General features: G+C 33.5%; 1 protein-coding gene across 1 annotated transcript in view; it reads right to left on the bottom strand.

Annotated features, from left to right (window-relative positions):
- slc39a4 (solute carrier family 39 member 4) overlaps positions 1-11,953 on the bottom strand; it is a 13,447-nt gene extending 1,494 nt beyond the window's left edge. The window contains exons 1-10 of the mRNA XM_059555183.1: positions 11,562-11,953; positions 9,391-9,702; positions 7,818-8,022; positions 7,584-7,720; positions 5,900-6,071; positions 4,451-4,623; positions 2,975-3,148; positions 2,799-2,894; positions 2,053-2,107; positions 1,244-1,396 (exon numbers count right to left, since the gene is read on the bottom strand). Coding sequence (XP_059411166.1) covers positions 1,244-1,396; positions 2,053-2,107; positions 2,799-2,894; positions 2,975-3,148; positions 4,451-4,623; positions 5,900-6,071; positions 7,584-7,720; positions 7,818-8,022; positions 9,391-9,702; positions 11,562-11,762 — 1,678 coding nt within the window. The 5' untranslated portion in view covers positions 11,763-11,953. The remainder of the gene's footprint in view (positions 1-1,243; positions 1,397-2,052; positions 2,108-2,798; positions 2,895-2,974; positions 3,149-4,450; positions 4,624-5,899; positions 6,072-7,583; positions 7,721-7,817; positions 8,023-9,390; positions 9,703-11,561) is intronic.
- Between the last annotated feature and the right edge of the window lie 1,267 nt (positions 11,954-13,220).

Raw genomic sequence — 13,220 nt, 5'->3', positions numbered from 1 at the left:
AATAAATAAAAAAATAAGTGAATGAAAATCTTTTTGACCATTAAACCATAAAAACAGTATAAATTAAAAGTCATTCATTGAGTTTAGTTATTTTAGCACCCTTTGATTTACTATTAAATTATTTGTTAATATTTTGCTAATATTTAGATTTTTGTTTCATTTTTTCTGTTAAGTTTTAGTAAATTAGTTTTGTCATTTTATTATTAATAATATTATTAAATATGTCTTTAGTTTTTTTGTCAAGTTTGTTTTTAATTTTTGTTTATTTAGTTAATTTTATTTTACTACTTCAACTTTAAATAAAAATTATTTTTCTTTACTGAAATATATATGAAACATAATTTAGCAGAATAGTTCATTTACATTTTTTTTTTACATTTCTGTTTATATTTATTTTATTTCAAGCAATTATTATTTTTTGTACATTTAAGTTTTAGTTAACAATGATAACTATGGTTGAATTATTAATAAATGAAAATGATACTTTCATCTTTCATTACTTTCATAGAGAGGTGTGTAAATGTATTTTCCTGTTCAACTAGAAAGCACACCACATGACTTATCGGTCTCTTCATTATGTGTTCTCATGAGAGCAAATATCATGTATGTGCAGAAAGCATGAGGCAATTATAATCTAGTGGGGTGTGGTTATGAATGTTTTATGAACTCAGGTGTCAAAGGTGTCTAATCTGTGTTTATCTCATGACTCACACCAGGAAACATGAAGAGATTTTATAGAAACCACTATTTTCACAAAGTCCTTCAGCAGTGACTAGTCAGCACTTGTTTTTCTCAGAGCAAACACTGTTTCTATATATAGAACATTTTTAAGAAATATGTTTATTCATCAAGGATTGCATTAAATTGATCAATGGACATTTTATAATTTCACACACACTGAAAATACAGCTGTGCATCACAGAAATGTATTATATTTTAATATATATTACAATAGAAAACAGTTATTTTAATTTGTAATAAGATCTCACAATATTACTGCTTTTCATGTGTTTTTGAAAAAAGAATAGAAAAATGCTATTTTATGCTCATTAAAGTGCATGGTAACATTGAACTCTATCTTTACATGAAGTTCTTCATACTGCAGATCGTTCCAAATCTCAACACTCCCTATACTGCATGTGCAGCAGACAGCAAGGCAGCTCCCTGTGTGTTGTAGTTCATGTACGTGTCTGTGTGTGAGTAAGTTTCTATATTAATGCCAATCAAGCACAGAGATGCTCACCTAACTCATGTGGCAGCTCATGACAGAGCACAGCCAGAGACGTGGCCAGACCAGACCGCCACGAGATGGAGAACGCCGCACCAATCGCCAGACCGTCCGCAAAGTTATGGATGCCGTCTCCAATGGTGATCATATAGGGAAGCAAACGCTGCTCTGAGGGAGAAGAGGAGACAACTGTGAAACTTTTACTAGTTGTCACGATCATTAGATGGAGTGCCCATGAACTTCAGTAGAGGGCACTCCACTCAGGACCATTCCACCCATCAACCACCAGATGTCACTTGGACACTAGCACCTCTCATACTGTTGCACCACCTACATTCCCCATGAGTTACTGCATCACAATCACCTTGCCACACCTGCACCTCATTCATAAGCCAATTTCCTTGCCACACCTGCACCTCATTTACACACACATAAAAGCAGCACAATCACTCTCACTCACTGCAAAGTCTTGTATAGCCTGTCTAGCATTTCCGAGCGTTTTCCCTTGTGTCGGTTTTTTTCCGTGTCTGATCTTGGATTGTGTAACCGACTCTGATTCTCTGCTGCCTGCCCCGATCTCTGCTTGTTACCGTTAATGATTCTGGATATCCCTAACACACCTGACGCCGTTCCTGATTTCTGCCTGTATGACCATTCTCTTAATGAAATTCTGCACATGGATCCGAACGCCTCTGACTCCTCGTTACACTAGTGGCCTGATCGGATATAATAACCCAGCGGTCATTTGCACTAAACAGCTCATTTGACTTTCTTAGACGTGTTTTAGTAATATATCATTAACTCCTAGCTGTGTGTATATTCACCTCTTTTGGGGCCAACAGGCTCTGGGAAGGACTTCTCATTTATTTCAGCCTCCACCTATGAAAGAATAAAATAAATAAATACAAATATTTGGATAAATAAGTAAATAACAATAATAATACATTAATAAATTAATTCAATATTATTCATAAACTAGTGATTCAAGACATCACATAGAACTAACAAACACGGTAGATAACTACAGATATTCAGAGAATATTTAAGCACCTACAAAATTATTATACAGTTTTATGTAAATACAATTTTAACAATTACATTTAAAATGTAACAAAACATTCCTGGTAAATTTCCAAAATTTTCTGAAAGTTTCCAAAAAAAGTTATTTTAAGCTTTACGTTTTGTTACTAGATTCAAATTGGACTAAAAAATAAAGCCATAATATAATAATACAAATTATTTTATTAATTATTTTAGTCACTATTAAAGCTTATATATATATATATTTACATGCATATACATTTATATATTTATATTATTACATTTTATATTATATATAAATATATTTAATAAATAAACATATTTTTCTTAAATATATACATGCATTTGTTTGTATTTATATATGCATAATAAATACACATAGTACACTCATATATTATGTAAACAAAACTTTTATTTTGGATGTGATTAATCGCGATTAATCGTTTGACAGCACTATTTTTTATATATATATATAAACTGTAAGTTTATTTTTTTTGTTTAAAAGTAGATTTGGGTGTGATTTTCTCACCAGATCGGCCTGTGAGTTGGAGTGTTTGTTGTGTTTCTCTCGCTGGAACATCTGCAGGACTTTGCCGTGATCACAGTGATGAACGTCAGACTCCTCCTGTGAACACAGCATCATGTTAGTAGTTGGGAATGGATTTATAATCGCTCCTGACCTCTCGAATGACACAAGAGACTCACTTCATCATGATTATGATTATGATGTCCACCGCGAGTAATGATGGAGAAGATGCTTTCCATCAGGTAGAAGAAATAGATGCCCGCAATAAGCACCAGCAGTTTGTACACGTAGTCTAAGTTGTCCTCGGCCTGGTCGTGATCGTGTCCGTCCTCGTGAACGTGGAGGCCTAAGAACTGCACAGAGATGAAACCACATTAAAGCTGATCATGCTGTGATTTCCCAGCAGCGCTGTACAGTAATTCCTGTCTGCACTCAATAAGCGAGCTCTGTTTCTCTCAGCAATCTTGTTATTTTCAACTCAGGGTGGTGACACGGTGTGACAGGGCTGTAGTTATGTTGACACGGATCTAAACGGATGAGGGAAACGTGGGTGCTGTCTGTGCTCGGGGGAAATAACGGGTGCCAGGCCTGCCACCGAGACCCATTCTGCCCCGTTAAACCAGAAAACTGAGCTTTTGGCAAAACTTGAGAAGATGCCCAGCAGAGGAGTAATCGTAGGGATGATGAAGGCTAAAACTAAAACAGCAGCCTCTGTAAAAAGTTGCAAGTTGCATGCAAAAGTCGACATGTCAGCAATATGATATATGAAATTGACGCTCCTTTGCCCTTTATAAGTAATTCCAAGTTATTCCAAGTTGAAGATTAACTTGCGTTTTGGCAGCGCCTCTGATGATTTAAGATGGACTGTAATAAAATTAAATTATGATGATAACTTGGGGAAAGATCGAAACTATTTGTCAAGAAGTTTCAGTGACAAAAGCTTTGGGGTTGGTAAAAAGTATGAAAAATAGTTTATTCTGTTCACCAAGGCTGCATTTATTTGATCAAAAATACAGATATATTGTGAAATATTATCGCAATATAAAATAACGGTTTTCAATGTGAATATATAGTAAAATGTTTTTGTTTTTTCTGTGATGTGCAGCTGAGTTTTCTTCAGTGTCACATGATCTTCAGAAATCATTCTAATATGCTATATATGATGATTTACTGCTCAAGAAACATTTCTGATTATTATCAATGTTGAAAACAAGCGAATATTTTTGTGGAAACTGTGATACTTTGTTATTTTTCAGGATTGCTTGATGAATAGAAAGTTCAAAAGAACAGCAGTTCTTTGAAACAAGATCTTTTGTAACATTATAAATGTCTTCACTGTCACTTTGGATCTAATGCATCCTTGCTGAATAAAAGAACACTTTGTTTTTTTAAAACAAATGTTCAAACCCAAAAGTTTGCTGGTAAAGTGTATATACATTCAAAAGAAAAGCTGAGGGATGAGATTTTCTCCATTCAGAGGCTCATCTTTTCTGTTTATACTGTGTTTACATAATTTTTTTTTTGCTATTTCCTCAATGGTTTGTAACAATAACAACTGCTTTATAGCACAAAATCACTAAATGACGTTTACAATGAATGAGACGCGGAGAGCCAGCAGTTGTGTGTGTATTGTGTTGAATCCGGGCTTTACTCACCGAGGGCAGCAGATGCAGAAGAGCGTCGCCCGTCAGAGATCCCACAGCCAGACTGATGCAGAACTGGATGCAGAGCTCAAACACTTGTGTGCACGCGGAGAACAGCAGCACCACGATCCCAAACATGGCCATCAGACAGATGATGAGGTTGGCCAGCGTGGCGTATCCATATCCTGCACACAAAGAGCTCATTCAGAGACTGAACACACACAACAACACACACTTCCAGCAGAATGAAGGACAGCATTGTGCTTGAGGTATTCTCTTCTCCTCAAGGACGCATTCACACTGAGCTACAGAAACTGTTACGGACAATCCAAGCAGAATCAGGTTTGTTACGAGAAAACGCTTTTCTCCTTTTCCGGTTTACGAGTTTGAATGTGATTCTTTTCCTTCTTTTTTTTTCTTTTGCGCAAACAGTAAAAATACACACTGCCTTGTTAAATATAATATAATATAATATAATATAATATAATATAATATAATATAATATAATATAATATAATATAATATAATATAATATAATATAATATAATATAATATAATATAATATAATATAATATAATATAATATAATATAATATAATAAACTTTTTTTTCACACAGTATTTTAGCAATAAAATCATTATTTTTCATTCAGTGAGATTAAATGAAGTGAAATACTTAAATGTTTATATGGGTAAATTTCTTAGTCAAATGTGTGTCATTTAAAACAAACAAACAAACAAAAGATTATATGCATCTTATGTAAAAATAACTATATTTTACCAAATTCACAGCCATAGTAAAAGGAAAATCCTCCTTTCATTACTTGAAAAAAAAACATCAAATGCAATAATGATGAATAAATGCAATAATAAATAATATAACAAACTTTTTCTTTCTCCCAACTTTTCTCATTTTCATTTAATTTGACTTGATGTGCTAAAACAGCTACAACTGAAATAAAATTAATTAAAACTATATAGGCATATAAAAAACATAAGAAACATAAAAAAAACAAAAATATTCAAACTATTATAGTATCTCAAACAACAAACTGATGCATACTATTTTTTTCAATAAAATATGATCGCAAATATTATCAAAAATGTTAATTCTCAATAATATTTGTATTATTATTATTATTTTTTTTAAACATCTTTAAAAAAAGTATAATTGTCTTTAAGCAAAAGATAATAGTTTTCTTTGAGTGAGATGTAACATTTTTCATGAGATTCATCCAAACACGTTTAAAAGCCATGTTTCAGGGAGAAGCCAATTTGCAATTTAAAAGCTTTGATTTTACAATTCTGCATTATTATGGTGGTTATTAACTCTTTTAAAAAGAAGAAAGTTATCATTATATCAGTTATATATCATATCACTGAATCATATAATGATAAGATATAATGATATAATGCTATAATTGATCGCAGGTTATATCAGTGTTATCTAACAGCTGACTCACTCTCGGCAGTGCTGAGTGAATCTGGGCTGACGGGTGCAGGACTGATCTCAGAACAGCCTCCGCTGAGGATCTGCTGGATCAGAGCAGGGCTGATCTGGGTGAACTGATCTCTGCTCAGCGATGAAGAGTTCAGCCGGTGAATCCTCAACAGGTCTCCAGCGCTGAAACAGGCCTGCGAGCGCAACAGAGTCCACACTGAGACATGCAAATGTACGAATGCATAAAACATATTTCCACATGAATATTTCATTTCACTCCACAGCAGCGCCGCTGCTCTGATAATCACGCTTCAAACACCCGTATTTACTGTTTGCTGAATTATTAATTCCATGCATGTCAGACGACAGGTCTTATTTGGATGCCGTGAGAGCTTAGAGAAATCGGAAATATTCATCATGATTAAAATCGTCGTCTGCACATGAACTCTTTAATTTGGCTGTGATTATGACTGGGGACAGATGAAACGCGTATGTCACAACATCCATCAAGAGAAAGAAACATCAGCAGCCACTGACACTTCATGTTACAGGCCTCATAATCATTTCTCACGCAGCCACATGATTGCTCTCTTCGTCAAGTGCCACAGCTAAATGATTGGATTTCTGCGGCGTGCAAAGATGTCCCATGATGCCCCATAAAACTGTAGAATGCACAGGGAAAAAGACGTGTGCTTATGTTGCTGTAAGGTTTAATGAAGCACAGAATCAGGAAATAAAATTTGAATAATAGAAAGTGCAATGCAATTCAAAGGAATTCAAAGTATCCAAAACCCTTGTCCACAAAATCTAAGTTAATTTATAGCTATAACAGTCCCTTTGATGAACAATGATCAAGATCCAGATGTGTTACTTAAAGGTCTGTTCAAATGAATGCATGATTGATTACCACAACTTGTGAGTTGATGTAAAGTTAATCATTTAATAATGCAAAAAGTAATGACACAGTGAAATAATTATTTGTATTATATAAAATACAAAAAAATTATATGAATATTTAATTTTATTTATTTTATTATATTTAATTACAAAATATTGTATTTGTTAACTTGCATTTCATGGAACCACCACTGATAATAATAATAGTTTTTTTCTGTATTTTGAAATGTGCTTAATTATTGCATGATTTATTCATGCAAGATTTCCCAAACTAGGGTTTATGAGTTGATGAAAAAATATTCATTCAAACTGCCGAAAGTTATATATAAAATTAAATAATAATTATGGAGAAAAAAAAAACAATTCAAATAAAAACTTGCTAAGAAAGTATTTAAATATAAACATTTTATTTGTTAATCCTTATGTATGTGACCATAATGTATATTTACTATTATTAACATTAATAACATTTTCCCGTATTTTAAATACAACTATTGCATTTGAAATACTGGGAAATGTTATTAACCTAAAAGATTAATGCTCTGAAATTTTAAGTTAATATATTTAAAGATTTAATAGCTTAATGTAGAATAATTAATAATTTAACAACACACTCACATTTCTCTGATGTCAGTTAATGGTCACATGACACGCAGGTAAGAACAATCTCATATACATACATATAAATTATTCTACATTAAATTATTATATCTTTAAATATATTGACTTAAAAATTCAGTGGATTTGAAGAAAATCTTTTAGGTCAAAGTGGTTCAGCTGACAGAAGTGTTTGTGAATCTCAGGATTACCGTGTCCCAGCTGTTGTTGGTGTGATGAGCATCCAGATGACTCTGTCTGTGGGTCTCTGAGCTGTGCTGGTCATCATGGTCATCATGGTCATGTTCCTCTCCACCCAGGTTTAAAGCCTTTAGAAGTCCCTCAAAATCTGAGGAGAATAATATTATAAAAATCACAACAGTTTATAGATTATACCATATATTCTACCGATGCAGCACTATTGTAGGACTACCAGACCGTCATACCATGAAGCGTGAGATTATCAGAGCCGTAATGGCTGAAGATGTAATCCAGGAAGTACTGCTGCTCAGGAAGGTGATGTGCTTTCATACAGTCTCCCCGCAGAGCGTGATAGAGGAAGTTTCCCATCACGGCGTCCAGCTCTGTGTGTGTGTGATCGCCGTGCTGATGACTGCTCTCTTCCAGGATGTCCTTCAGAGTGAGACAGGGCTGAGAAACAGACAAACACAAGACAGATGTGGCCATCAGCGTCAAATGTCTATCATTTGTCAGTTTGCATTGCGTCTTGAGAGGTTTGTTTTCATTCTCAATGACAAAAGTCAAGTAGCAATTAGCCTTTGCATGCTTTGCTTTACAGATAACCATGAGCATTCACTAAACAACATACAGTAGAGGTGGCTAAAACTCATGCTGTCCTTTTTATATTTAGGGTCAAATTGACCCACGTTGATTTAGTATGCAATTTCCCAAAATTTTTCATTTACTATTACATTTCAGTATTACATATAGTATTACAATATTACATACTAAATGGACACCTTTTCATTACTTGAAATAAAATAAAATAATAATAATAAAAAAATTAATTTGCCAAAAAAGGCAACATTAAAAATATTCATTTACTCCAAGTTGAACAAAATCAGTAAAAACGGAAATAAAATAATAATATAAAATGGTAAGAATGACCTTAAGACACAACAATACGACATTTACATATTTTAATGTTTAAAATTATCTGCAAAAAAATTACAGATTTACAGAATGCAGAAGTCTCAGTTTCGAGTAAAATTTGAGTCTTAAATTACATAAATTCTCACGTATTTCATATTTGAGTCTTTGATAAGCTACAAAAAAAGTTTTTCAGTTTTTTATTTTCTTCAGTGTTCTTTCAAAGTGTTGATATCATTAATGCTAAAACATTAAAACACGCGTTACTTTAAAATAACAAAGAAAAGAAAATATAGAAGCTACAAATAAAGGTTTTCTGGTTTTAGTGTCTTTCAGAAATGTTGATACAATTAACTAAAACTAAAACAATTTTAAAAGCTGTTACTTGAAATAAATGAAGGGTTAGTTGCCAATATTTCATTTAGTTTAAGAACTAAAATAGCTAAAACTATATATAGGTAAATAAATCACACCAAAAATGACTAAAACATTACTAAAACAGATTTGTATGTTTAAAACGAGCTGCACAGACACAAAACTGAGAGAGGGTTTCAAGAATGAAACAGTGAATATTCCTTGGATGATTCAGAAGACACGTCTCTGTTATGAGAATTACATTTCATACTGATTTTCATATATTTGACATTTCAGTCTTTGACAAGCTACAATAAAGGTTTTCTGTTTTTTTTGTGTTTATTTAGTATTTTTCAAAGTTTTGAGTCTTCTGTTGAAACTTCACATACACATTTGTGACCTTAAATGAGAAAAAAGGTAATGAAATTTCAAGAAGAAATAAATAGTAAATAAATAACAGTATTCAAGCAGTTTTCTAAATCAGGTGAGGGTCTAATTAACCCTAACACAAGGAGAAGGATAACAAATCAAATGGCATCCTGAAAACCTGCCGACCTCATGTGTGTCAGGCTGATAGTATTTCTCCATCTCCAGAAACATCTTCTCCAGACCCTCAGATTCACTGATGTCTCCATGAGGAGGATGATCGCTGGTGCTGTTGTGGTCATGGTCATGGCCATAGATCGTTTCGATGAAGTGAAGGGTCTCTTCTCCCCAGCGGCCCTCCTGTACGGCCCTGCAGGTCTCCAGCGGAGCACTGAGGAACAAACCCCACGCAGGAGCCACGGTGAAGAAATCCTCCATCTGAAGCCCCTGAGAGCTGCTGAAGTTACTCAACAGCTGCGAGAGATGATCCACTGAAAGACACTACATGCAGAAGAGAGAAAGGTCAGAGGTGAAATAATGACGGAATCTTAGATGAAAGACTTGTTTTAAAAGCAACAGTTTTGTATTTACATAAAAAATGTAAAATTACAGATAAAACCATCATTTTTTCATGCACTGGTCAATGCTAGGCTATTTTGCATCAATAACGTGTTTTTTTTTTTCAGACTAGTGAAAAGAAAATATTCAAAATAATTTTTTTTTCAAAGTAAAAAAAATGTAATGTATCATAAGTAACTTCAAAACTTTTTTTAATCTTCATGCAATAATCATGTAATAGTTGAATATATTTAAAATACGAGGAAATGTTATTAATGTTAATGTTAATATTAAATATAGGCTACATTTTTTTCAAAGTTAAAAAAAAATTCTGTTTCATAAGTAACTTTCATAAGGAAAAATCTTAGTGATTTTTTCAGCAAAAACTGATTTCAGTCAGATTTTAATTTATTTTTCCCCATAAAACCATGGGTTCATTGTTTGTAATTTCTAATTATTGTAATATATTTCATAACGCAGGACTATGTTATAGTGCAGACAGGGTAAGAGCCTTAGTTACTTATAAGGTTAAAGTCAAAGTCCAATCACATAAACACATTTTTGTAGTGCTTTCTGGTAATCAAGATGGTTATGCTGGTTTTGTGGAGTAGTTTTATCAACACAATGAAACCAAAACATAAAACATTGAGACTAAGCTCTACACAAATTAACTGATTTAATCTGAAAGGTTAAACTCTGGTCAAGGGGAGAAAAACTCTTTTTTCCCATAAATGTCAAGCTGAAGAATTTTTTTTCTTCTTGTTTCATGAATTGTTTTTCATTTCATAATTGTTTATCATTATAAGATATTAAATGACCCAGTCAATAATGAACATTCTGGTAAGGTTCTCTCATAACTATGAACAAACATTCTTCCGGTAACATTAACAGAATGTTTGCTCAACGTTATAGGTCTTTAAACATTTTCTTAAAACGAAAGCATTTTAGCTAGATGTTTATCTAACATTTTTTTAAAAATGTTTCTACTTGGTTTAGAAAATTCTGAGAGCATAAAAAAATTACTTTCCATATTTTTTTGTAAAATTATGAAATATAATGTTCTAAAAACAATTACTAAAAAAAATTATTCCCGAAATGTTTTCGTTTTAAATTCATTTAATGTTTTTTTAGAACATTCACAGAACATTCAAAAGTAACATTCCATGTTTGTAAAAAAAATAATGGAATGTTTGATAAACTTCGTATAACTGACAAAAACGTTTTTAAAACATTTGAAAATGTACATAAAAAAATTGTTTTCATGAAGGTTAAAGAAACAGTACTAGAACATAGTTTTGATATCTGTGAACTTTCTCGTACATTTTAAATACAGATAAAAGCCACGGGTCCGTGGTGTGACAACATGCCCCAATACCTGCTAAATTACCTGAATCTTTCATACTGGAAACAAATTATTTGTCACACCACAGGATTACTTAAATGAAAGTCAAAATGAGATTAAAATTACGCAAAGACATCGTGACCGGTTACAAAACGCATTGTTTCAACAATTAATCTGTTCAGTAAAGAAGTTCAAGAACGTGTTGCACTTTTCTTAAAGAGGCACTTTGACGGCACTGGTTCTTTATTTCTCTTCTTAGGCGTGATTTATTCTCCCCAACCGTTCTTAACTTATATTTGAAGCCTGTATAAGAGAATTTACTTGTATATCATTATGTTTTAAGCCACAAAACAGTGAATTACGCGCCTATTCTCCAGTCAGATTGGTTCTCTGAGCTGTAGCGCACGAGCCTTCGCTGGACCTCGACCTCTCCAAAAGTGCGCAAATACAGCGATCCTACCTTTCCACACGACACACCGGAGCACTGCACACGGTTCTCCAGCCGTTCAAACACCGAGAGAAGCGCATCTTCTGTGAGGAACTCTTCACCTGGAGCCACCAAATCCACAACTCTCGCGTAAATCTCCTTTTTTTCGCCACGCGCGCCGATAAACGCGCACAGGCAGATGAAACACAGAACTAGAACACCTCTAGCCTCCATAACCGGTGTGTTTTATCCCGTTTTTCGGTATTGAGAGGGGCTTTCAGGTGAGATAGGTCCGATAGACTGTGTGCAGACACAAAGCAGCTTTAGAGAGCCTCACACGGGTGATACCTGCTCAGGTAGAAGCTCTTCTTGCCCTCTGATTGGTCACTTCACCACCTGCACTCAAACACGTCTCATAAAGGAGGGAAGCCTCTTCCGTTCACCTGCACTAAGGGGTTCGGACAGGGGCTGCCTGCTCTGGAGATCACATTTCAGGTCTTTTCCACACTTGCCCTTTAGAAATAATCCCAAACATGTGATATTTAACACAAACAATGACAAAAAAAGAGCTGCAGCCTATTGATATGCTGCACACCAATACATCTCCTCACAGAATGGGCCTAATTTCAGGTCTGAGTCAAACGTTCACTGAATGTAGGAACTCATATAGGCACGATTGAGACACAATCCAAATTTTGCTATTAAAAACTATGACATTTTGGCTTTTAGAGAAAGTTTGCATAGATATAAGGCTGGATGATTTTTCGAACACAGAGCTGTTCATCCTGTTTGCACATCAAGATAAAAGAATAGACTGAAAAAATAATTCGTTTCCCCCCACAAATGTAGGGTTGCCATATCTGTTGTGGCAATTTTACACAAAACAGATTCCTATTGTGACAACTTACCCCAGACAGTGACAATAAGCCCTCCTTAGATTAATTGTACTGTATGCACTTTAAAAAAAAGTAACAATTCTGGTAATATAAAGAAAATCTTTAAAGTATTTAAGGTTTGTTTCTACAAAGAAATTGACTTTAAAATCTGTCTGGATAAGCAAGTCATAAAAAGCTGATAAATACAAACCTGTGACCTCACATTCTATTTTAATGCAACAAGTGATGTTTCTTGGCAACAGTAAACAAACACAATTATGATGAACTGTAATACTGAGAAAAATATTTATTCTGATTATTGTTATTATATAGCTACTGCATCACATTTTTAATAATGTGGTTTTAAGAAGGTACAAAAGTAATATTATAGATTTAACTACACTGAAACTATTAAATGAGAACAAATTTGTAACATCAACACTGTTATTGAACTGAACTGAATCAACATTAAACTGAACTGTGCTGAATTTGAAATCTGTAGGGCTGATTTACAGCTGAATTTCTTATGTGATAAATTTTACACAATGAACACTGATATTTTCCTTTACAGGTGTGAAGCTGCTTTGAAACATTCTGTACTGTATAAAGTACTGTAGAAATAAATCTGACTTGGCTTAAACATAGTAAAATCACTGTAATGCACAGACCCTTGTGCTTTACTGCATTCAATTTTATTGCATTATTTATTGCAATTAAACCTTTTTCCTAGTAGACTCAGAAAACAAAAAACAAAAACAAAAAGGGGAATAATACCGTTTAAAAAGTATATACTGTATGTGTAGGCTATTTGCCCTAA

This window comes from Carassius carassius, chromosome 8 (assembly GCF_963082965.1).
Source record: "Carassius carassius chromosome 8, fCarCar2.1, whole genome shotgun sequence".
Lineage (NCBI taxonomy): Eukaryota > Metazoa > Chordata > Actinopteri > Cypriniformes > Cyprinidae > Carassius > Carassius carassius.
The sequence above is the reverse complement of the archived record's forward strand: the minus strand, read 5'-3'. Positions and strand labels throughout refer to the sequence as shown.